The following is a 23,377-nucleotide window of genomic DNA, read 5'->3' as shown; positions in this document are numbered from 1 at the left end:
CTCGCAGTTCCTTGATTGACAGCCGGGGTGGGTGGATGGGTGGGTGGCGGGCAGCGCGGTTGAGCCGGAATGGCCTCGGGCGGCCGCCGTAGTCCAGCGCGCTCGCGTCCCTTCAGCACGCCCCGCCTCCTCGCTCGGCGCCATAGCAACCGGCGGTGTCAGTGCTGGCGTGGGGGGGGGGGAAAGCGGGGAAAAAAGGCCCTTCAGGCGGCGGCTTTCGCGCCTTTTTCCTCCGGCTCTGAGGCAGCCGCGGGGAAGGGCTTCGAGCCGCCCGGCAAAGCTCCCGCGGAGGCTTAACTCCCCGGACTCGGCTTCCCGGCAGTTTGAAGAAAGCGGGTGAACCTTCGGCGGGAGGCCCTCCGCGACCGAGGGAGAGGAGCCGGAGCGCAAGGGACGCCGGGAGTTGTAGTGCTCGGGTGGCGCGCGCGCCCGTGTCTGTGTCTCCCCTCAGCCGCCCCGGGCGAGATGTCGTCGTCTCTGCTCTCCGTGCAGGAGGAGAACCGCCTCCTCCAGCAGGAGCTGTCCCGCGTGGAGGACCTGCTGGCCCAGAGCCGAGCCGAGCGCGATGAGCTGGCCATCAAGTACAACGCCCTCAGCGAGAGGGTAGGGAGGGGGGCATAGGGGCAGGGGGGGGACTCGGGGGTGAGGGGAAGGGGTTTCTCTCGCCACCCCCACACACCCCCTTCCTGGCCTGGAGGGTCCCTTGTATCAAATAACACAAGTAACACATCTGTATTGTGCACCACACACGCGCACACCTGTATGTGTAGTGTTTCTATCTGTGTGTGTGTATATATACCAGGGGTAGGCAGCCTCGGCTCTTTTCTGACTCCTGGACTTCAACTCCCAGAATTCCTCAGTCAGCTGACTGAGGAATTCTGGGAGTTGAAGTCCTTGAGTCAGAAAAGAGCCGAGGTTGCCTACCCCTGGTACCTACGGATATATGCACTCACCTGCACGTGTAGGTATGCATACGTGAATAAGAGTAGAATAGAGTTCCTACAATAAGAGTAGGATTAACAGCAGGAATAGAATAGGAATAGTAATACAATAGTAATGCAGTAGAGTAGCAATAGAATAGGAATAGAATAGAGTAGGAATAGTAATACTGATAGTAATGTAATAGTAATAGAATTAGAATAACAGGAGGAATAAAGAACGGAATAGAATAGTAACAAAACAGTAGGAATATTAATACTGATAGTAATGGAATAGTAATAGGATAGAATTAAAATAGAATAACAGGAGGAATAAAGAATAGAATAGGATAGGATAGAATAGAAAATGAATGGAATGGAGTGGAATTCAGAATAGAATAGAATAGGATACATGGGACAGAATAGAATTGTGGGATGGAACGAGAATGAAAAGGGAATGGGAATTGATGCAACCGGTTCAGGCTTGTGCTTTGCCTCAGCTGGAGGATGCGTTGCGCCTGGAGACGGGAGAGCGAGACGGCCTGGAGAACAAGAGCCTGGCCAAGCAGAACATCGAGCTGCGCCGGCGGCTGGAGGAGGACCAGGGGTCCTACAAGCGCAAGCTGCAGGCCTACCAGGAGGGACAGCAGCGGCAGGCGCAGCTGGTGCAGAAGCTGCAAGCTAAGGTGGGTTGGGCAACCGCCGGAAAAGCCTCCCGCGCGCCTCCACCTGCACCAGGCTCATTGATAGTGGGGGTGTCACAGTAGCTCTTTTGATTGGCAGGCGCTTCCCTGCCTCTGGGCTGGACCAGGGCTCTGGATTCCAGTTCACACGAGTCAGAGTAAAGTTTCGGTCGCCTGCAAGGATTTTTCCTCCTCTCAGGAATTTTTAAGTCTTCGTTTAGTCTCCTGGTAGGTGATACTTAGAAAGGCCTTATTTCTGGAGGAATTCTCCCACTACAATCCCTCAGGTTTCTTTAGGTTTCTATTATGCCCTTCTGCCAGGGTGAAGGTAACGCTGGCATTGCCAAGACCGAGCTAGCTTCTCCTTCAAGAAGATCTTCAAGGTCATGGCCTGCTCTTCTCTCTGCGAAAAAGGATGGCACTCTTGGACCAAGAACTGCGGTTGTATCTGCTCGGCACACTTTTCTTTCCCTTCCCTTCTAGATTTTGCAGTATAAGAAAAAGTGTGGGGAACAAGAGCAACAGCTGCTGGAGAAATCCACAGAGCTGGAGCATCAGCAGCTTGCGGTGAGGGGCGTTTTTCTTCTGTGTAGCAGGCCAGGGTAAGCCCACTGGGCCTGGGAGGGGGGGAGGGCTGCTTAAGTTGCCCGGTTTTTGCAGCTGGCGCCAGCTGCCCAGTGCACAGAACTCCACGTGGACTTCGGGGCTGTGTGTAAATTGTGGAGGCAGTCCATCTCTGTGTCAGGATAATTTTTTTCACAATGTTGGAAGTCCTCCGCTCCTCGCTACCTTCATTGGCCCACTTTCTTTGCCTTGGGGCTGGTTAACCTTGTAGGCCAACGGCACCGAGCTCTCACGGCAAAGACAAGTCTTTTGGAAGCAGCAGTGTGAACGGAGGGCCCAAGGATGGTTGCAAACTGATTTCCATGTCTTGAGCTTGAACCTGACCGAGATTTAAAGCTTTCCCAAAGGACCCTGGGACCTCCCAAGTCTCGGCCGTGCAGTGGCCGCCCAGAACGGAAGGAAAACCTCCATCCGCTTGGGCTCTGTGGCATCAAGAAGCCACTTTCCCCCAGGAATTGGGATCTCAGGGTGAGGGGAACTTTTTCCAACCTAATATGCGATCTGGTCACGGACTTTGTGGCCAGGCTTTAAGCCGATGTTCCAAAAAAAGTGGCTCCCTTCAGCTTGGAAGAACCTCAGCTGAACCCTGGCAAGTATGTCGGGACCTCATTCTTCCTTTTGCGCTCTGCCACCCGAATCCCTCAGGGCCATTTAGACGTGTCTGAGTTGCATCTGTGTCCCGACGAAGATCATAGCAACCACCTGGAAAACGCCCTGATCCGTTTAGAAGAAGAGCAGCAAAGGTGAGGCTGAAGAGAAGCCATGGCTGCCCCCTTCTCCGTCTGACACCCCCCCCCCCCGGCCTGTGCCCGCTTTGTCTCGGACTGCCTCCAGCAGCCCCAGAAGTGGGGCGAACTTTTCCTCGTCCCGCTGGGCTTTGGCGACGACGCCCTTTCCTCTCTCGCCGCCAGGAGTGCCAGTTTGGCCCAGGTCAATGCCATGCTGAGGGAACAGCTGGAGCAAGCCAACGTGGCCAACCAGGCCCTCAGCGAGGACATCCGAAAGCTGACGATGGACTGGACGAAAGCCCGAGAGGAGCTACAGCAGCGAGAGGCCGAGTGGAGGCGAGAGGAAGAGGTTTGGGGCAGGAAGTGTGTGTGTGTGTGTGAGGAGGAGAATTCATTCCAGCTCAACCAAGTTGGGGATGCACCCAAGAGGTTCGTGTTGTTGGGGACTGAGGCAGAAGTCGGAGTCCCTACAGAAGTCAGTAGCAGCTGTCCTCTTCCTCCTCTCTCTCTCTCTCTCTCTCTCTCTCTCTCTCTCTCTCTCTCTCTCTCTCATCAGTCGTTCAACGATTATTTCAGCAGTGAGCACAGCCGGCTGCTCACCCTCTGGCGGCAAGTGGTCAGCCTCAGGAGGCACTTCAGCGAAATGAAGAGCATGGCGGAAAGGTTAGTGTTGGGATTAAAGGGTGGTCCACAGCTGCGAGTTTTAAACTGGAATCAGCCAAGCGAGAGACCCTTCAGGAATCGAGGGTTCCGCAGGGCATCTGACTTCCCCAAACAAGCAAATTCAGGCGTGTTCAGCCTCCGTTTGCCCCTAAGAGACTTTTGTGCCACTTCTGGGCTGCACTGCACTGGCGTGCCTGTTTCGGCACGAGATTTCTTCCACTCTTGTTCTCCCCGTGCCACTGAGAAGGCCAGGCGGTTCTGCTGTGATTCCTCGCCAGCCAGTGGACCCGGCAGCTGAGTCTGAGGACTAGGAGGAGGGGCCTGGAGTGAGATCAGAGTCAGAGGAAGGCTCTGAGGAGCTCCAAGACTTACAGTCGGACGAGGAGCCTGGCCCCTCTACTTGCGCTCAGGCTGAGACACAGCTGTGCTGGGAGCCTGAGTTGGACAGTGATGAAGCACAGCTGGGAGTTAACCAGGATGCACGAAAGCGCCGGCAAGAAAAGAGAGTAGGGCAGAGGAATGCAATGGGGCGGCTCCAGAGGGAAAGGAGAAGGCATTAGGAAGCCATGCCTGGGCTGAATAATAAAAGGGGAGGTATGGGAGGTGCTGGTTGCTGAAGGCAACCGTTCGTGTTGAGGATCGAGTTTCTGCGGACTGTGTTTGTTTGCCTTGGACATTGACTCAGGTCAATGGGGTTGGTTTTTTCTTGCGGTTCCTGCCTGTTTCTTGGAAGAGGGGTTTCTCCTTGTGAGCATAACAAGGACTCACGTAGGCTGGGAGAGAACAGGTTCGGCTTCGTTCCCTGCTCCCCAAGTTCCGCTTTTCTGGCGCTTGCCTGGATCACAAAGCACCGTGAGCGACGAGGGGCCCAAGAGCGGTAGCCTCACGCTCGCTCCTGCGTCTGCCTCCAGGGGGCGCTTTTAACAGGAGCCCTTCTTCTGTCTCTGCCATGCAAAGGTTCCGCTTCCTCCTGTAGGGACCTCTCGGAGCTGAAGAGCGAGCTGTCCCAGATGAGCCGCGCAGTGCAGGCCACCTGCCTGAACCTCAGCGGCCGCCTTCACCTGTCGGAGAGCAGCGCCAGTGCAGCGGTGGAGAAGCAGGTGCTGCTGACAGCTCAGCTGGAGGACAAGGTCAGGGACGTGATCCAGCTGCAGGTCCGGTGTGACACAGAGAAGGTGGAGCTGAGCACCAGGTGGGCTGGGTGGAGGGGAGGAGGAGAGAGAGGGAGGATATGCTCTGAAATTGGTTCTGGTCTTTGGAGTTGGGGAGGGCCTGGTCCTGGTTTTGCAGCCGCTGCCGCAAGGCTGATGTGGGGCCTTTCTTCTGGCCTCAGGCTCAGTGAAGCCCTCTCAAGCCTGGAGCGCCTGAAAGGGCAAAACCTGGAGAAGGGCAGGACGATTGAAGGCTTGACCCAGAAGCTGGAGACTTTGGTGAGAAGGGGAAACAGAGGGGCTGGCCCTGGGGGAGGACGCTGTGAGAAACGGCCCCCAGCTGAGGGAAGGCCGTTTGGGACACGGGGAGGGAGAGGAGAGCCACACTGGGAATATCCGGGCAGGGCTGCCTCCCCAACTGTCCTTACTGCTGCAGGAAGCCTCCCGGGCGCAGGAGCAGGCTGGCGAGATGGAAGCCCTGAGGAGGGAAGCTGAGAAGCTGCGCCAGGCCCTGCGGGAGATTGCCCAGGTACCGCCTTCCAGGCACAACCACCACCCCCCAAGTTCTTGGAAATGGCTCACACCTGGTCTCTGCAGGGGGCAGGCAAGTGAGGTGCTTTTCTGCATTCCAACGGGGGGGGGTTTCCTCTGGCCCACCCTTCAGGTAGCCATCCTGGATGCCGAAGGCGCCGGTCAACTCCCGCCACCCGACTCGCACGCTGATGTTTCGCCCAGCAACGGCAACGGCTTGCGGGCTTTGTCCTCTCCCCTGCGGGGGTCCTCGCCTCGACGCAGCCTCTCCCCTGTCTTTGCCACCTCCACCCTGGCTGCGGTGCAGTCTGCCTTGCAGAAACGCCAGCTGCAGCTGCAGGTGAGGGAGGGGCGGTCTGCAAAAAAGGGGCCATTTTAAAGGAAGCTTTCGTTTTTGTGGCATGGGAAACGTGCGTGTGCCTGGCGGCGTTCAGTGTTTTTGTGCCGCGAGCCGGCCAGTGTCACTTCGAAACGAGATGGGTGGCAAAATAAATGCGGGATGGGACCTGAGGCCGGGAGAGCTGAGGGGGGGGCACACGCCCTCCCCCCGCTGTTCTCCTGGGAAGGCCCCCTCCTCCTGCCACAGAGTTTCTCTGGGTGGGCAGAAGACCAGGTTGGTTTTGGGTGGGGGCGGTGGGACGGCAAGAAGACCGTTCTTCTGGATCTCACACGCACATTTCCCTCCCCCCGTTTCTGTTGTAATTTCTGACTCTTCCGCTTCCCCGAGACTTAATCTCTTTGGGGGCAACCTCCAGCCGTGGGGATCAGAAAGCTTTTAAAAAAGAAACACGCACAGGAAGACGATGAATCCCAGCCTGGTGCTATTCTCCAGCCCCCCTGGGACTGCACGGGTAGCTGCTTTCCTGCAGTTTTCCGCGTTGGCTGGAGTCTGCTTTCCTTGGCGTTGGGCGTGCACACAGGGTTGGGTGGGGGTGGGAGGGAACCCTTCCTCCCAGTCTGCCCCGACCCGTGACTTAGTTGATCATTGCACCCAGGAACTCCGGGGGAAACAGGAGGCCGCTCAAGAGCTGGCGTCTTCCCTGAAGAGGCAGCTGGCCGAGAATAACCACGAGCGGCAATCCCTGGAGCAGACAGTCTTGCAGCTACAGAGTGAGGTGGAGAGTCTGGCTCGGGCCAGGGAGGAGGCAGGCCGGGATGCCAGCCACTTCCGGTCAGCGGTAGAGTTGCTGGGCAGGTAAGAGGAGAAGCCTGGCGTCCTCGAACCGCGCTTTCCAAACTAAGTTAAACTATGTTGCTTTCTTACTTTGGTAGCTAATTCCCGGTGAAGCCCGTGTGGCACCCACTTCCCTAAATGCCTACTTGGGGCTGCAGCGGTTTCTGAGGCCATAAAAGCCCCCCATGGGCTCTCTGCGATGCCCGTCGAGCAAAGGCGTCGGCAAGCGGCTCAGAAACAGGGCTGCTGGCCTTCCTCGGCTTTTGAGAGGCCTCAGGAAGGCCAGAGCCGCCTCGGGCTCTCTTCCTTGCTGTACCTCACAAGGCTGTGGTTGTCTCACCCCCTTCTCGCCCCCCCATCAGTGAGAAGCTGTCCTTGGAGAAGAGCCTCCGGGCTGCGGAGCAGGAACTGGAAGAGGTGCGTCAAGAGAAGGAGAAACTGCAGCTCACCGGCAGCGACCTCCAGCGCCAGCGCGTCGCTTTGGAGGAGGAAAAAGAGGAGCTGCTGAAAGACCGGGAGCACGCCTGGAAGGAAGTGGAACAGAGGTAGAGAGGGGGGAGGGCTGGGTTGGAGGGCCCCTGCCCAGCCAGAGGCAGAGAGGCCTTGTTCAGGGCTTAGCCCACTCCCCGGCTAAGCCGGTGGTGGGACACTGGGCAGGAGACCCTGGTTTGGGCAGGAGAAGCCCCGAAGGCCGGGAGATTCTGCCCTTCCCTCCTCTGGGCTTGTCTGCCTCTGGCATTCTGAGCCAGCTGTGTTCAGCCGGGGCCCCCTTTGGTCCTCCCCTCTTTGCCCTGCCAACAGCCAGAAGCAGCTGGAGCACCTAGAGGCCACCAAGTCCAGTCTGAAGAACGAGCTGGTGCTGACGAAGGAAGCCCTCAGCCAGGCCACCCTGGAGAAGGAGGTGCTGGAAGAGGAGAAGGCCAAAGCAGCCGAAGCTCTAGCCAAGGCAAGGCGCCCACCTGAGGTTCAGGCCAGGGAGGGGGCAGCTGATGCCTTTGGGCCCACCTTGGCTGGAGCAAAGGGACGGCGTGCCAGCAGCCCCAGCCTCGAGCCCATGGAGCCCTTTGTGCTGACGCTGGTCGCGGCCTCCCCCCGCTTTGGAAAGGCTCCCATTGCCACCCTGGTGTTCTTTCTCTCCCCCCCCCCCAGAACGAGGGAAGCCGGGCTGAGCTGGAAGTCGCACTGAACCGGCTGAAGGCCGAGGAGGCCTCCACCCGCGATTCCCTTGCCAAAATGAGCGCCCTCAACGAAGGGCTGGCCCAAGACAAAACGGAGCTGAACCAGATTCTCATCCAGGTTAGGGCTGTGTGAGGGGTGGGTCTGGCCGGGGGTAAAGGGGATTGCCCTGTGTCCGCAGCGGCTGGCTGAGCGATGCCCGAGTCTCCCTCGCCTGTTTTGCCTGCGCGCCTGCAAGCGCAGAAGCCGGCACTCGGAACCTGCAGCCTTTTGCCCTCACGGCGGATTGTCCCACGCACCTCAGTGGCCTAAAGGGGAACGGGGCAGATGGAGGAGCGGGGATAGGAAGAGGCAGCTGCATCCTAGTCAGCCTCTTTCCCTGGAAAAATGCCTCGGGCGGGAGGAGGAGCAGCAGCATCCCTGCCCTCCCTGACGGCGGCCTTGGGCACCTCCCTTGGGCAGCTGGAGGAGGAGAAGTCTTGTCTGCTGAGCAAGAAGCAGGAGGCGGAGCTGGAGAAGGCCTGCATCCAGGACGACCTGGCCCGCTTGGTGCAGGAGAAGCTGGAGCTGGATTCGGAGCGCCGAGGCCTGGGCCATTCCCTGCAGGCGGTGGAGCAGAGCCAGGAGGCCCTGGAGCAGGAGCTGCTGGCCCTGCAGGAGGAGAAAGGGCGGCTGCAGGAGCAGCTGGAGCAGGTAGAAGGCAGCTGCAGGGATCCCAGGTCCAGGGGCCTCCTGTTCAGAGCAGAACCCTGCTCCCCTCCACCCTTCTGGGTTGCCCTGCAGGCAGGACGTGGGTTCCCGGGGAAGCTTTGCGCAGGTCCAGCAGGCGCTCCGTGCAGGATCCAAGCTGCTTTAAGGGAATCCTTAGCTCGGGGTCTTCAAACTTGGCCCTTTGATGATTTGCGGACTTCAACTCCCAGGATTCCTCAGCCAGGCACACGTGCCTAACTGAGGAATCCTGGGAGTTGAAGTCCGCAAGTCATCAAAGGGCCAAGTTTGAAGACCCCTGCCTTAGCTGGACCCGAGTCTCTCTGCGCTGAACAGCCCTCGCCTTCCCTCATTCCGTTCTCCGACCCCAGTTGCCCACGATCCGCCAGGGGGTGGTGGTGTTTCGCACGGGTGGGGAACTGACTTGGCTGAGCCTTTGCCAACGGCTCGGCGGCCTCTTCTCGCCCCGTCCTCAGTCGTCCCGCCAGAGGCACGCAGCCGGCAAGGAGCTGGGCCAGGCGTGCCAAGAGCTGGAACGCCAGAAGGAGTCGGCGCTCCGGATGGCCCAAGAGAAGGAGGCGCTGATGAAGGAGACGGCCGGGCTGAGGGTGCAGGTGGCCGCCTTGGAGCGGGAGAACCACGGCCTGGCGGAGGAGCTCGCTGGCCTCAGGTGGGTGAGGCCGAGAGGCGCTCTCCGAGGGACGCCAGCATGCTTGCAACCCCACGGTGGCCTGGCAGCTCCAGTGCTCAGACTTGACTGAAGAGCCGGTCCCATTCTTCTTTCTGCTTAAGGGTGACGGTTGCCAGAATTGGGTCTTTTGGGGAGGGCGGGGGGCTCTCTTCCTCCAGCCACGCGGTAGCCGAAGCCTTTTTCTGTCCCGGGGAAGCAGACGGCCCTGGGCTCGGCGTGCATCACTGCCCTCATTCTCTGGTCCCGGGTGACTAGCGGCCCAACAAGTGCTGGTGGATCTTCCTCCAGCCACAGCGGAAGGCCTGACTGCAAAGAGGATGAGGCTTAGCCTAAATCCCCCTCCACCCCCCCCCAAAAAAAAACCCCACTCCCCAACCTGACCAGGGCGATCCTTCTCTTTGGCCAGGTCTGGAAAGGACTGCCTGGAGGCCTCTCTCTTTGAGAGCCAGCAGAGGCTGGCACACCTGGACGCCCGGAGGGAGCAGCTGGAAGCGGGCAACCAGAGCTTGATGCTGGCCAAAGAGGCCTTGCAAGGTACCGGGAGACGGAGGGGGAGGCAGCACTTTCCTTCGGACCCTTGCTGGGGAGAGGCATGGTGGGCCCTGAACTTTTGTCTACCTTCAGCCCAGGGGAGGGAGCTGTGCCCAGGGACGGCTTGCCCCCCAGTTGCGCTGGGTACCAGGACCTCCCCTTCTCCTTTGCAGGTAATTGGTGGCCCTCGGTCCTTGAGCGGAGGAAAAGCAGGGCAGCCCTCCTTCGCAGAAACCCCCCCCAAATGCTTATCTATCTTACCTTGCTCTTCCCCCTCCCCACCCCCCAAAAGCGGAGCTTGCCAACCTATACAAACAGATGGAGACGGAGGTGAGCCGCCTGGAGAGAGACAAGCAGCTGGTGGCCCAGAACCGGGCCCTGGCGGAGCAGGAGGCCCAGGCCGCCCGGAGGAACATGCAAGCTACCCAGGCGGAGGTTGAGCGACTCCAGCGGGAAAAGGTATGGTGGAATCCGGGCCTCGGGCTGGGGCGGAAGGCTGCCGGAGCGCCCAGCAGGAACACACCATCTTGCGACAGTGGCCTCCATAATTCACCCATTGGCTTTTTGTGTGTGTGTGTGTGTGGGGGAATGCTGGCCCTGCAGCCTCACGTGGGGAGAAACTGTGGCAGAGGCCAGGAGTCCCTGGCCAGTTTCGGGACAGAGCAGGTGACGCCTCTGATCTCTTTCCCTCCCCTCTCTCTTCTCTCTTCTCTCTCTCTCTCCTCTCTCTCCTCTCTTTCTCTCTCTTTCTCTTGTCTCTCCCTCTCTCCTTTCTCTCTCTCTTTTCCTCTCTCTCTTCTCTGTCCTCTCTCTTTCTCCTCTCTCTTCTCTCTGTCCTCTCTTCTCTCTTTCTCTCCCCTCTCCCTCTCCTCCCTTTCTCCTTTCTCTTTCTCTTTTCCTCTCTCTCTTCTCTGTCCTCTCTTTCTCCTGTCTCCTCTCCTCTCTCTCTCTCTCCTCTCTTCTCTCTCTTTCTCTCCCCTCTCCCTCTCCTCCCTTTCTCCTTTCTCTTTCTCTTTTCCTCTCTCTCTCTTCTCTGTCCTCTCTTTCTCCTGTCTCCTCTCCTCTCTCTCTCTCTCTCTCTCTGCACGGTCTGGGCAGGAGGCACTGCGGCAGGAGCAGGAGGCCGAATGGGGGCAGCTGAGACAGCAACTCAGAGAGGAGCGGGAGGAGCTGCTGGCCCAGCACGAGGCCGAGAAGGAGGAGCTGAGCGCGGAGGTGTCGGCTCTGCAGCGGGAGCGGGACGAGGGCCTCCTGCTGGCGGAGAGCGAGAAGCAGCAGGTGTGGAGGGGAGCCCCTCGGGCAGAGCGGGGAGGGGGCCCTGGGGTAAGGGAAGATTTTCTGGGGAACAGAGATAATCCCTTCCTGCGGGGAGGAAGAGGGGAGAAATGCCAATCCTTCTCCCCCTTCACCTCGTGCTTTGCAGCAAGCAGTGACATAAATGAGGCTCCCAGCTTGCATAAAGGGGTCTGAATCTGCCCGATTATGAGCTGGCCGCTGGTCCTCCGCCGTTGGGAGGTGCGGTGGTGGTGAGCTGCTTTCCCGTGACTGACCCGTTCCTGCTCCCTCCCCAGGCACTCTCTGTGAAAGACTCGGAGAAGGCCGTCCTCCTGGAGAAGCTCCTGGCCACCCAGCAGAGCTTGGCCAGCCTCAACCTGGACCTAGAAAGGCAGAAGCACGAGAGCCGCAGCCGCCAGGAGCAGGACCGGGTAGGGGGACTGGCGGGCCCTGGGGCATTTCCCCAGGATGGGGCAGAGCCCTTCTCTGCCAGCGGATGAACTTTTGTGACCAATGGCAGGCCCTTCCTCCCTCCCTCCCTCCCATTGATCCCCTCCCTCCCTCCTTTCCATTGATCTCCTTCCTTCCTTCCTTCCTTCCTTCCTTCCTTCCTTCCTTCCTTCCTTTCCTTCCTTCCTTCCTTCCTTCCTTCCTTCCTTCCTTCCTTCCCCTCCCAACTGGTTTGTTGAATTAGGAACGGCCTGCCTGCATGCCACATGAACCAGATTAACAGAAGGTGGGTGTTGTCCACGGGGTGGTGGTGGTTCTGCACGGCCTCTTCTGTCTCGCACTGGTTCTTTGTTTGTGTGTGGGGGGCTGGTTTCTGGGAAGGCATGGAGCAGCCAATGGACTTTTCCACGTTTAACCAGAGCACCGTCAGCGCGTTGAATGTGGAGCTGCGAAATCTGCGTTCTCGCTTGGAAGAGGCCATTGCAGGGCACAAGCGAGAGGCCAAGGGCCTGCAGGACCAGGCCAGGGACCTGGCGAAGCAGCGGGAGTCTGCCGTCTGCGAGGTGAGGGGCCACAGCCAGCGGGCACTCTGAGCACCGCAGAGGGAGGGAGGGTTCTTTCTTACATGCTCAGCTGCAGCAGACCTTTGATGAGAGCCCGGCCTGCGGAGGTCGCGTGCCGCAGAAACGAAAGAGACTCCCCCTCTCTAGGTGGAGGAGCTAAAGACGCGGCTACAGCTGCTGGAAGAGGCCCGGGAAGCGATCCACCGAGAACTGGGGGAGGCCCATCGCAAGGTGCGCGAGGCCCAGGAGGCCCGTGACCTCCACCGTAAGGAGGCGGCGGAGCTGCGCCGTGGCCTGAGCGATGAGGGCAAGGAGAAGGAGGCCTTCCAGAGGTCCAACACGGAGCTGCGGCTTGCCCTGAAGCGGGCTGAGAGCGAGCGCATCAGGTGGGGCCTGAGCTGAGTCCCTCGGCCACCCTTTGCGTTCTCTTCTGCCGTCGCGCCAGTCGCGCATCTTGCCACGAGCAGACTGGTGTTAAAAGCAGCGTCGCGACGTTTGAACCGGAGACTTCTTCCCACGCCTCCAAAACCTCCAGCGGTTCCACAGCACCCCAGCCTAGTCTGGAGGCCCTCGGCCTCTTTGGAGCAGGAGGGGCTCGTGGATTTCCCCACTGAAGACGGTTCCCCCTTTTGTTTTTGTTAACCTTTTTCCAGTTTGAAGCGCGCAACCGAGGAGAAGGAGCAGAAAATTTCAGTCTTGGAGGAGGCCCAAGCGGCTGCCGCCAAGGAGGCCACGGATATGCGCAGCAGCCTCCAGGAGGTGGAGCAGTCGCGGCTGGAGGCCCGCAGGGAGCTGCAGGAGCTGCGGAGACAGGTATGGACGCAGACAGGAGGAGCCTGGTTAGGCAGGGCCCGTAAGGCAGGGGTCTTCAAACTCGGTGCGTGCCTGGCTGAGGAATTCTGGGAGTTGAAGTCCACAAGTCATCGAAGGGCCAAGTTTGAAGACCCCTGCCGTAAGGGTTGGGTCTCTCTGGCAGGGAGGGAGGGGGGATTTTCCCACGGCTACACCTCTGTGGGCGTTTTTTTCCTTCTCTCATCCCCGGAACGCTGCTGCTGCTCCTCCTCGCTTCTCTTTTGCCTTCCTTTCCATCGGTGTGTGTGTGTGTGTGTGTGTGTGTGTGTGTATGTGTGTGTGGTTGATAGGCTTTGTCCAGGCTGTGGCAAGCAAGCCCTCCCACTTTGCCTCCTATAAAATGCCTTTGGTGGACTCGCTTTCCTTCCTTCCTTCCTTCCTTCCTTCCTTCCCTGCCCCTTCCCCCCCCCCATCCCACCCCCCATGCAAGCATTTTGGCCTTCTGTCTCTTCTCAGGTCAAGATGCTCGACGGCGAAAACAGCAAGAAGAGTAAAGAGGTAGCCGAGCTCCAGGCGCGGGTGGCCCTTGACGAACAGCGGGAGGAGGAGACCCGGCGGGAATCCTTCGGCCTCAAGCAGAAAATTGTGGAGAGCGAGGCTGGCCGAGAGTCAGCCCGGAAAGAGGTGAGGCCGGCTCCGAGTTTGGTTCCTGCCGGACGAAAGACCTCCTTGCCAAGAGAGGTCTCGCGGCCCCGCGGTCCTTACGACGTTCCCCCTGCTGGATTCAGCCAGCCAGGCGGAAGCTCGGGGTTCGCTGCCTTTCCCCGTTGCCTCCGTGCCCAAAGGCTTCTTCTCCTTTCAGCTCCACAACCTGCAACGGAAACTCCTGGACCTGGAGCAGGAGTCGCGCCTGAGGGAGAAGGGGCTGCTGGCGAGCCTGGAGGAGGCCCGGGTGACTGAGAAGAAGCTGCTGGACGAGGCCCGCAACCTGGAGATCAAGCTGGAGAAGGCCCAGGCGGAAGGGGCCGAGCTGGGCCTGCGTCTGAGCGCGGCCGAGGGGCGTGCCCAGGGCTTGGAAGTGGAGCTGTCCCGCCTGGAGGGGCTGAAGCGAGAGGCGGAGTACAAGCTGGGCAGACTCCACTCGGCCCTCCGGCGGACCCTGGGGGTCGGCCGCAGGGGCCGTGGCCCCGTGGCGAGGGCCAGCGGCGGCTCCCCGAAGATACTCTTCTCTCCTCCCAGAGGTAGCGTCTCTTGGGCGCCTGCTTTAAGGTCTCCATCGGGCTCTGGCACTGGGCAGGCCACAGCCGTGTCCTCTTCCCTCTCTGCAGGAACCTCTACCGTTGAGGAGGCCGAGGGCAGCCCAGCCTCGTTGGCCAGCGGCCCGCTCTCCCTCCCGCTCTCACCAGAGCGCCCCCCGTCTCCCAGCCAAGCCGGGCAACTGGGGGCAGATATCGACCCAGAAGTGGTTCAGAACGTGCTGCGAGACTTCCTGGAAGAGCTGAGGGAGGCACAGCAAGAGCGGGTACGAGGAGAGCGAGTCGCACTTCGGGCGGCTACTGCAGCAGATGTCCCCCTCTCCCACCCACCCCAAAAAAGGAACCCCTTTGGGTGCATTTTCTTCTGTCTTTCGGGATCCAGGACGAAGCCCGTTCCCAGCTGGGTGCCCTGAAGTGTCAGCTGGCCGAGACGGAGGCCCAGCGCGACCTGGCCAGCGTCCGCGTGCAGCAGCTGCAGAAGCAGTTGGCCGCCTGCGAGGAAGGTAACTTCCTCCTCTCTTCCCAGGAAATATAAGTGGGTGTGCTCCTGAGGGCGGGAGCTGCTTCCTTTTTACGCTTTGCTTGTTCGCGGGAGATGGCGTTTCTCGCTGGACGCTTCCGGAAAGAAGATGAGAACAAGCAGAGCCTTTTGAGACAGCACGGTGCCCCCCCCCCGGCTACAGCGTCCAGCGCCCATGTCAGAATGATGCTGCTCAGTGGGACATCTCCTCCTTGGAGGGGTTCCTCCTTTAGGCGCTTCGGGAATGGGGGCTGGGCCCAATGGTCACCGGAGCTGCCCGCCTGCCCCCCCCAGAAAGAGGGAGACACTTCCGGAGAGCCCTTCCCTCCCTGAGCACATGTGCTACTCCATCTGCAGAGAGGCGCAGTCTGGATGGGAAACTGACCGGGGCCCAGACGGCTTTGATGCTTCAGGAGGAGACCCTGCACTGGAGTGAGCGGGAGCGGAAGGCCCAGGCAGAGAAGCTGGCCGAGCTGGAGCACGATCTGCAGGTGGCCACAAGCGAGAGGAGGGCCACACAGGTGAGTGGGGGGGGCAGGTTCCTCCGTCCTTCTCCCCACCGTCTGAGCTAAGGGTGGAGTTGGAAATAACCGCTGCTCCCATCCGGCTTCCTCTGCTGAGTCCCAGGAGGCCTTCCCCATCCCAGCTTGCTCTCCTGAACTCCCAAGATCAAGAACCAGCCCAACGTGCCATTTGCTGAGCCGAGGGGTGGCGGCAGAGCCGGCTGTGTTCCCCCCCAGAGCTCCCCGTTGTCCCAGCTGAGCCCTCTCCGGATCAGCTCAGCCTGCCCCGGCCGGGTAGCCGGAAATATTTGGCGATCGCCCCTTTCCACCCTCCGGCTTGTTCCAGGAAAAACTCGGCAAGATGAAGGCCAACGAGGCCAAGCTGGAGGTGGAGAAACGACGGCTGAGGGACGCCTTGGGCAGTTCGGAGAGCCGCGGCACCAAGCTGGAGCTCCTGCGGCGGTCGCTGGAAGGGGAACTGCAGCGGGCCAAGGTGGTGCTAAGCGACCGCGAGGCTGAGCTCCAGCTTCTTCAGGAACGCGTCACCCTCACGCAGAGGCAGGTGAGCTTCCGGGCGATCACAGGGGCCTCGGCATGACCGCCCCGGGCCCAGCCCTACCCCCTTTGGCTGCCAGCCAGCCCGACTTGGCCTTCTTCCCGCCACACCAGGTGACGGAGAGCGAGACGAGAGCCGGGGCGCTGCAGCACTCCTTGGACCAACTCAAGCTCTCGCTGGCCAAGGCTGCCGACTCCGAGAGCTGCCTGAAGGAGAAGGTGCAGGGGCTGACGGCCACCCTGTCCGAGAGCCAGACCAGCAGCGCCTCGGCTCAGGAGAAGCTGCTGCAGCTGCAGAAGGCCCTGGCGGCTGGGGCGCACGAGCAGAGAGTCTTGCAGGTGGGTGCGTTTTGGGCACCGCTGCCGGCGCCCTCCTTCGTCAACGGTGGCCCTTCGCTTTGCCGAGAGAGAGACGGGCCCACGTCTTTCCTCCTCTGTCCCTCCAGGAGCGACTAGACGCGGCCCGCCAGGCCCTCTTAGAAGCAAAGAAGCAGAACGGGGCCTTTTCGGAGCGCCTCCAAGCCCTGAAGGGGCAGCGGGCCGAGCTGGAGCTGCAGAAGGAGGAGCTGGAGGGGTTGGGGAGACAGCAGGAAGAGGCGAGTGGCTTGACCTCCGCAGAGGTGCTCTGGTTTTGCTCTCCAGAAGAAAGGAGACCTGCGAGGCCGGCGTTTGAGGTCCGGGTGGGCCGAGAGTCTTCCCGGGCGTTCCTCAAGAGGGGGTTTTGCTCCCGGGGTCAGGAGGGGCCAGTCGTGCCTGGAAACTCGTCCTCACGTGCCCTCTTCCCCCTTTCCCTCCCCCCGCCCCACCCCGCCTGCAGCTGCTGCGCCAACGCCAGGAGGGGGAGACGGTTGCCCTGCGGAAGCTCCAGAAGGCGCAAGAGGACCGGCGCCTGCTCCAGGAGCGCCTGGCCAGTCTGCAGAAAGCCCTGGCCCAACTGGAGAGCGAGAAGCGGGAGGCCGAGCGCCTGTCCTTGCGCCTGGAGAAGGAGAAGAGCGCCCTGCGGAGGACTCTGGACAAGGTCGGGTGGGGGGTGGGGGGGAACCAAGAGCAGGTTCCCAGCGGGGAGGGGGCTCAGCTCACAAGCCGCACGTTAGCCGAGTGTTTTTTCCCCTCTAAATCCTCTCTCCCGCCGGTTGTGCGAGTCGCGGGTGGCGGCGGGGCGGTGTGTGTGTGTGTGTGTGTCCCTTTGTGCAGCCACTGAGGTGTTTTGGGCTTGGCAGGTGGAGCGGGAGAAGCTGAAGACTCACGAGGACGCGGTGCGTCTGTCGGTGGAGAAGGGGCGCCTGGATCGCTCCCTGACGGGCGCAGAGCTAGAGCTGGTGGGAGCCCAACAGCAGATCCGGCAGCTGGAGGTAAGGGTGATCCCGGGCCCTGGCGGGTGGCCTGCCCCATGGATACCTCCTCCCTCCCTCCAGCTGGGGAAGGAAGGAAGGAGAGCGTGTCTCGGCCCCCGCCAGCTCCTTGGGTGGCAACGGGGCCCTCCACTCCCCGGCTTCTTGGAGGAAAACCCGGCTCCCCGGAGGTCGGTGCTGGCCGAGCGGAAGGGAGAGTCTGGAGAGTGAGGGAGCCAGATGGACATTAACCGTGACGTTCCCTCGGCCGGGTTAGGCGCAGGTGGCAGAGCTGGAACAGGTCCGGGGGAAGAAGCCTCTTGGCCCAGCAGCTGCCCCACAGCGGCAGGAGGGTGAACGCCGGAGCGATCCCCACCGTCACGGAGGCAGAGGGCTGGAAGAGCAGGTGAGGCCCCCTCCCTCCGGGAGACTCTGGCCCGGCTGCGGGGCTGCTCCCGCACCCCCTTGCCTGGACACTGAAGGGGCCTTTCTCCCCCCCCCCCACCACAGATCTCGATTCTGAAGGAGCAGCGGCAGCAAGAGAGCCAGAAAGGGCAGCCTCATTGCCCGTTTTCCCCTCTTTTTTCCGGACACTGAACCGGGACGGCAGACGCGCGGAAGGAGCCGAGCCCCCACGTCTCTTAAAAGAGGGCCACCGCGGCAAGAGCGGGCCTAGATTCACAAGGTAGCGCAGACCGCAGCTTATTCCTTTCAAGAAGGCACGGGTCCTACGAAGACGTTTCGTTAACTTCTCGGATCCCAGCTGGATCAGAAGGAGCGTCCACACCCCCCACCCCACCCCACCCACCCCACAAAGGTGACCCAAACGAAGCTGTAGGGGGAAGCGAGTGGCCCCGGGGCCAGAGAATGGAGTCCTTTGAGCGGGTGCTAGCCTGCTCTCTGGCTGGGGAGGGAGACCCCCCCCTCCCCCTTCCATTGGCTGGAGCAGCGTTTATGTCCCGGGATGGGCCAAAAGGGCGTTGGGGCTCCTTAACCGAGGTTTTATTTTTATTTTTTTAAATCTAACCGTAGATCCTAGTTTTATTTTTATTTTTTAAAATCTAACCGTAGATCCTAATCAGGTCTTTATTTTGTCTCCGTTTGGGCTCTTTTACGGACCACCCAATCAGGGAAAGTAGGAAGACATTTTTATACCTGCGGAACCGTCGGTTTTGCAGGCTTTGCTCCCGGTCCTCGTAATAGTTTATAACGAACTTTATTTTTTAATGAAAGACTTGAGCGTTTCCCCCCCCACACACACACACACACCCTCCACCCCCACTTCTATTTCAGAAGGGTGGTGAAAATGCAAGGAAGAGGGGCTTCTGTAGCGCCATTCTCTTCTGTCAGAAAAAAAACAAACTTACAAATGGAACCGTAACACGTTTGGTCTGTTATACGTTTTTTTAATCGTTTTGTAGAAAGAAAAAAAGGGGGGTGAGGGGGGAGAATGGTTCGTACAAAAAAATATATAGGTTGCAATGACGAGACGGCGAACCCACCCGGTTAGCTGCGCGACGGTCGGCACGCCGGAGGGACGACGGCGGGTCCCCGCTGAGACACCCCCCCCCCCCGCCGAGGTGTGCCGGGAATGAGCAGCCCTGCAGGTGTGTCACTGCTGTGGTGGGGGAGGGGGCCAAGGAGGGCCGCTGTTCCTCTGGGCGCGGGCCGGCGGCGCCGTCCGTGGTCCAGAAGTGCCTCCCCCCGCTGCCACGACCCCTCCCCCGCTCAGCAGCCGCCACAACTCCGAGCACAAGAGGAGGCCATAGTTTGGCAAAGGCCGCTGGTCGCCATGATGCCGCACTTGGAGAATCTGTCACGACAGAGGTCGGCTGGGGGGGCGCGGGGGGCAGGAGGAGAGCCACCATCAGGAGCAGAATCCCCACATCTCCTAACACGCCACCACCCACCCACCCAGGTTTTAGGCAAAGCTGTCCCAAGTGCTGCTGGGAAGGGGGTGTCCCAAAACAGCCTTTCCAGCCAGCGGCTGCCTCTGTAACCTTTGCGGCCAGAGGACACGCAAACACACACACACACACCACCTTTGTACGTACCTCTTAGGAGTTCTTCGTGAGCACAGACCGTACGGACGCAGATCTCCTTATTGATCACGTAAACCCTGCGGAGACTGAACGTGGGGAAGGCCAGAGAAGGTCTCCCTTTGCACACTTCACCGCCACCACCACGACCCACCGGGGAAGGAAGCCTGGGAGCTGCGTTAAAGCAGACGCCAACCCACAACCACAACCACACCCCACCGACACGCCCGCGTCGGCAGGCAGCCTTCCTTCCCCTCCCGCCTGTAAAGCTTTCCGCGGGATCGGCTGCAGGCCGACTGCAAGCACACCAGCTCCCTCGCAAGTTGGCTCAGGAGCCTAGCCTGCCCCGGGGGAGAAAGGTTGTGTGTGTGTGTGTGTGTGTGTGTGTGTCTGGTTTGGTCCCAATCCCATTGCAGCCACTCACCTGTAGAAGCAGATCTCATTCAGACACTGCTTGCAAGGCTTGTAAATGGAATACAGCCTGGTGCAGGGATACTGCTCCTCCTGGCAGTCTGGAGACCAAGAACAAGACGGGTGTGTGGTGTGTGTGTGTGTGTGTGTGTGTGTGTGAAGCTACATTGAGTCCCAAGAGCCTTCAGCTTGCTTTGCGCCCCCTTCCCCTCCCCAGCCACAGAGATCCCCCTCTCGGTGACAGAGGAGGCATCCTGGGGGTGGGGGCCTTGAAACCAACTTGTGTGTTGCAGACCTCCAGAGGAGGGACTGATTTCAGAGCCGGCGACCTCTTACCAAGGGGCCCCGGTTCGGTGGGCTCCGTCTCAGAAATGTCTAGGGGGAAGAAAAAAAAAAAGGCCCACACGGGAGCAAGGTGTGAGTAACTGTCAGCCCTGGGAACGTTGAGGGGGGGGGCAGTGCAGGAAGACACAAGGCAGGGAGGGTCTCTCTTCTGATGCCTCCCCCCCCATCCCCACGTGCTGCTCACCTGGGGTCGGGGCAGGGATGACCTCTTGCTGGTTCTGCTGCTGGGATTGGAAGTGCTCCTCTGGAGTTTGGGGGGAGAGGTCTGCAGTGTAGAGGATGGGGGTGTGGGGGTGCTTGCTTTAGACCAGCCCTTCGTGACAAGAGGGTCCCCAAATCCCCGGGGCTGTGGCTCGCTACCGGTCCGCGGCTTATTCAGGCCCGTGCCGCGCGCAGCTGGCGGGCGAGGGCGCGCCTGGGCTTGCACACAAAGCTCGTCTGTGCGCTTGCTCCCCCTGCACAAAGCGCCCCTCTACTACTCACAATGGAACTATCCCCCCAGTTTCCCCCCCCCCCACCCTGCCCCTCTCCCCCCCCCCCCCGGCCAGGCTGCCGAGCCAGAAAGATTGGGGGAACCGCTGCTTTACAAGGCAGGGTCGGCCCTCACCGTTCCCAGCGTAATCGTAGTAATCTTGGCTCTCTGAAAAAGAAGGGAAGAAGGCCAAAGTGATTCGAGCTCCCGGAAGGGAGAGCGGGGTGTGTGTGTGTGTGTGTGTGTATATCTTTGTGTGTGTGTGTGTGTGTGTGTGTGGTTCCACCCTCCGAGCAGGATCCGGGACGGTCCTGGACCCTGGCTGGTACTCACCAATTTCGTAAGGGGCATAGGGGGGCTCGGGGTAGGCGGGGTCATCGAGGTCATACTGCCCCTGGGCCAGAAGCGCTGCTGCGAAGGGAGAGGAGAGGGGTAAACTGAGGCCAGACGCTCCAGGGGTGGTGGCCCCGCATCTGCCCAGGCGTGGCCCTTCCCGGCACTCTCGACTGGGGAGAGTCACTGCAGTGGGGCACCTTTTCACGCTTCTTGACCTGGGTCTGTGTCGGGGGGGGGGTGTTAAGTGACCCAGACAGAAAGCCAGCCGTCCCATTCTGTGGGACCCTCACCCTGGGTCTGCGGGGAGCCCTTTTGCCCCTTCCTTCCCCCAACATTTGGGAAAGAGGAGACCTAGTGTTTCGTTGCGCGTGGCACCGTCTCCTGGGCACGTCCATCCGGTCGTGGGATTTGGGTGGGGCAGGGGGGCGGAGGCCCTGGGTCCCTTTGGGTAAGAGGGGGCAGGAGGAGGGGGGGGCGATGGAGGCCTAGCTTGGCCCTTACCTGGCAGGCGGAGGAGGAAGAGGAGGGCCAGGAGAGTCCTCATGCTAGTCTGGTGGGGTTGGGGGGCGGGGTAGCTGAATCGGAGCCGAGCTGAAAGACAAACGGGACGCTGCTCCTTAGTTCTGCCTTCCAAATCTCGTTTGGGTCGGAAGGCAGAAACGACCACCCCCACCCGCCCCCTTTGAATAGCCTTCAACACAGAAGCAAACTTGGTGCGGGTCGCCAAGCTTTCGTTGCTAGTTGGGAGGTGGGTGGGCCTCCAAAAGTCAAAATTGCCCGGAGGATAGCCCCCCCCCATAAGGAGCCCAGTCTCCAGCACACAAGCCAGATGCTTCCGGCAAGGATGCTGGGGACTCTTTCCCCACCTTCACGGGTGTCTTGTCATGGGTGTCTGTCATCCCCCACGGCCGACCCAGACTTCTCGGTCGGTCCAAGGAGGGGTGAGCTTCCAGAGATCAAAGCATCCTTCCTTCCACACACACACACACACACACACACACACCTGCTGGGCTTTCTGCCTGCCCAGCCGTGCGGGAGGTGGCGAGGGAAGGTGGGCGGAGAAGCCTTGCCCTTGGCCAGCAGCTTTGGCCCAAGCCTCTCCGGACATAACTCGCTTCTCACTGCAGAGGTTTTTTTTTGAAGAGAGTGATCCTGGATCGGGTCCTGCTCAGGGCTTGAGGAAAAGTTCCCGGGGGGGGCTTTTGCCCGCACTTCTCTCCAGCGCCCCAGGAGAAAGATCCCGCCTGACGAGCTTTCAGGGTTGAGAAAGCAGCCCGGAGAAGACCAGGTTAACTCAGCTTCCCTGCCAGACCTGGTAAGCGTGGGGGGGGGGGCGGGTGGAGGCCAGGGGGGGGGCTGCCCCCCAAGACCCCCCCCCCAGAACTAACTTGAGCTCCCCTTTGCCTGAGCTGCCCTTGGCTTCCTTTCCTGTGCTGGGCAGCGGAGGTGCGAGGAGCAGGCCGATGAGCAGGGGGAAGGGGCTCGGAAGCTTTGGAGAAACCAGATGCTCCCGCCGGGCACATCTGGGAGCAATCAGCCAGCTCCGGCAAAGCCAAGAACGGCCCCCGGCAGCCCCTCCGCAACTCCCCCTCCCCTTCCCACCCTCCCACTCCCCCACCCCCCACCCCCACCCCTTTGCACAAGTAGGAGAACAAAAGAGAGCCCTCCTTTCTCCACCACCCCCCACCCGGCCACAAGGATGGAACGGTCAAATTCGTGGGTGCGAAGCAAAAGCCCCCTCAAAACAAGAACGGGGAGGGGGCTTTCAAATAAAATAAAATAAAAGAAGAGAAGTCACTTCCTAAGAAAAGTAACCCAAAGTCCAGACCAGAGCCTCAGGAAATGAGAGGGTGGGGGGCTTTCTGCCAAGCCAACTTAAGTTTTGCCAGGCAAGGGAAAGCTCTACCTTTTGTCTCTTTTTTTTGGGGGGGGGGAGAATTTTGACCTGGGATTGAGAGGGGGGGTGGGGTGGCAGGAGGAGAGGGGGGAGGGGCGTTGGCTTTGGCACTCCTGTTGCTAAAGTTTCCTTTGAAAGGTAGGTAGCGGGTTCCATTGCCTGGGAGAGGGCATTCCCCAAAGAAGCCCCCTTTGCCAGTCCCGATTGTGAAGCTGACCCACGGGCCCGTGGCGGCCCCCCCCCCAGCCACTTACCAGCCCGGTGGTCTTTCTCCCTCTCCGGCTGACTTTGCTCTCCTCCCTTGCTTGGGTCTTAACTTTCCAAAGGGGCTGCAGGAGCCAGGCTTCCACCCCGGCAAGCCACGCTCCTGGGTCCTAATGCCGACTCCTTCTCTCAAGGCGGCAGGGCTGAACTTTTTTCCCCAGGGGGAAGCTGCTCCCTTCAAGGGGAGACTGGTGCACGGGTGTCATAAGTTCATCCGGTTTTTTGGGGGGGTGTTATTTCAAATATCCACGGTGGAGGAGGGACTGGCCAGCGCCTTCTGTGCGGGTGGCGGCAGCCCTTGGGCAGAAGCTGATCCCCAAAGCCTCAAGGCCTAGAGGCAGTCTACCATCATCTGAGATAGACACAAAGGATGCCATCCTATCCCCTTGAGATAGGAGCGTCCTGTTAGAAGTGGCGTGGGCTTTTCGGGGGCTTGCCCTGCGGGGGAGGGTTCAAGCAAACTGCTGCTTCTTTCTCTGCCCAGTTTCTCCACCGCTACCGGCAATGCTGCCGCTGGGTGCCGGAGAACTACCCGTCGGCTTCTGCTACGGGCCTGCTCTGCCGACCGGCCTTTCCAAGCCATTCCTCCACTGTTCCGCCTCTTTGGGCAGAGAGCAGCTCCGGAGAGGCCCGCAGCGGCTTTTTCAGGATCCCTTGGGGAACTGCCTGGGCTGGAAAACTGCCTGCCTGCCAGATCCGGGTCAGCCCTTTCCTCACGTGCCTCTTGGCCAGGCTTTGCCATGCCACCTTTTAAAGCCATGTCCCGCCTGTAGTTGGCACTTAATTTTCCT

General features: G+C 60.4%; 2 protein-coding genes across 7 annotated transcripts; one reads left to right on the top strand and one right to left on the bottom strand.

Moving 5' to 3' along the window:
• The first annotated feature begins 133 nt into the window (after positions 1-133).
• Positions 134-18,194, top strand: CROCC (ciliary rootlet coiled-coil, rootletin). Of its 3 annotated transcripts, XM_081341555.1 has the most exons (35): positions 138-603; positions 1,418-1,603; positions 2,084-2,167; positions 2,870-2,967; positions 3,136-3,301; positions 3,509-3,615; positions 4,592-4,807; positions 4,949-5,045; positions 5,203-5,295; positions 5,431-5,637; positions 6,293-6,492; positions 6,834-7,016; positions 7,273-7,417; positions 7,621-7,767; positions 8,110-8,340; positions 8,832-9,025; positions 9,453-9,580; positions 9,870-10,036; positions 10,676-10,855; positions 11,149-11,283; positions 11,722-11,865; positions 12,013-12,251; positions 12,519-12,678; positions 13,174-13,341; positions 13,520-13,898; positions 13,986-14,179; positions 14,296-14,416; positions 14,791-14,954; positions 15,283-15,498; positions 15,606-15,830; positions 15,938-16,087; positions 16,309-16,509; positions 16,712-16,843; positions 17,100-17,228; positions 17,333-18,194. In XM_081341555.1, the coding sequence occupies exons 1-35, from the start codon at positions 466-468 to the stop codon at positions 17,417-17,419; spliced, it is 5,811 nt and encodes a 1,936-aa protein (XP_081197681.1). In that variant the 5' UTR covers positions 138-465; the 3' UTR covers positions 17,420-18,194. The 3 variants fall into 3 exon arrangements, with proteins under 3 accessions (XP_081197679.1, XP_081197680.1, XP_081197681.1); XM_081341553.1 differs by having other exon boundaries at positions 134-603; positions 3,136-3,615; positions 15,938-16,165; XM_081341554.1 differs by having other exon boundaries at positions 136-603; positions 3,136-3,615.
• Positions 18,195-18,218: 24 nt separating this feature from the next.
• MFAP2 (microfibril associated protein 2) lies at positions 18,219-23,302 on the bottom strand. Of its 4 annotated transcripts, none has more exons than XM_081341552.1 (8): positions 22,577-23,302; positions 20,927-21,016; positions 20,423-20,500; positions 20,225-20,257; positions 19,802-19,882; positions 19,609-19,647; positions 19,286-19,373; positions 18,219-18,950 (listed from the first exon to the last, which is right to left on the bottom strand). In XM_081341552.1, exons 2-8 carry the CDS (start codon positions 20,967-20,969, stop codon positions 18,551-18,553), a joined length of 762 nt encoding a protein of 253 aa, XP_081197678.1. In that variant the 5' UTR covers positions 20,970-21,016; positions 22,577-23,302; the 3' UTR covers positions 18,219-18,550. The 4 variants fall into 4 exon arrangements, with proteins under 4 accessions (XP_081197678.1, XP_081197677.1, XP_081197675.1 ...); XM_081341551.1 differs by lacking the exon at positions 22,577-23,302 and having other exon boundaries at positions 18,219-18,654; positions 18,877-18,950; positions 20,927-21,921; XM_081341549.1 differs by lacking the exon at positions 22,577-23,302 and having other exon boundaries at positions 20,927-21,921.
• Positions 23,303-23,377: the final 75 nt, after the last annotated feature.

Source organism: Vipera berus (genome assembly GCF_964194415.1).
Source record: "Vipera berus genome assembly, chromosome: 17".
Taxonomy (NCBI): domain Eukaryota; kingdom Metazoa; phylum Chordata; class Lepidosauria; order Squamata; family Viperidae; genus Vipera; species Vipera berus.
Note: the sequence above shows the minus strand (reverse complement) of the source record. Positions and strands in the feature narration are given on the sequence as shown.

Coding starts and splice junctions, on each gene's coding strand:
- CROCC (XM_081341553.1), top strand. CDS start 466: ATGTCGTCGTCTCTGCTCTCCGTGCAGGAGGAGAACCGCCTCCTCCAG. Junction 16,510..16,711: donor TGCGGAGGACTCTGGACAAG/GTCGGGTGGGGG, acceptor TGGGCTTGGCAG/GTGGAGCGGGAGAAGCTGAA. Junction 17,229..17,332: donor GCAGAGGGCTGGAAGAGCAG/GTGAGGCCCCCT, acceptor CCCCCACCACAG/ATCTCGATTCTGAAGGAGCA.
- MFAP2 (XM_081341549.1), bottom strand. CDS start 21,224: ATGGGGGGGGGCTATCCTCCGGGCAATTTTGACTTTTGGAGGCCCACC. Junction 20,501..20,926: donor CTTCCTCCTCCGCCTGCCAG/GTAAGGGCCAAG, acceptor CTCCCTTCGCAG/CAGCGCTTCTGGCCCAGGGG. Junction 19,648..19,801: donor CATCCCTGCCCCGACCCCAG/GTGAGCAGCACG, acceptor TCTTCCCCCTAG/ACATTTCTGAGACGGAGCCC.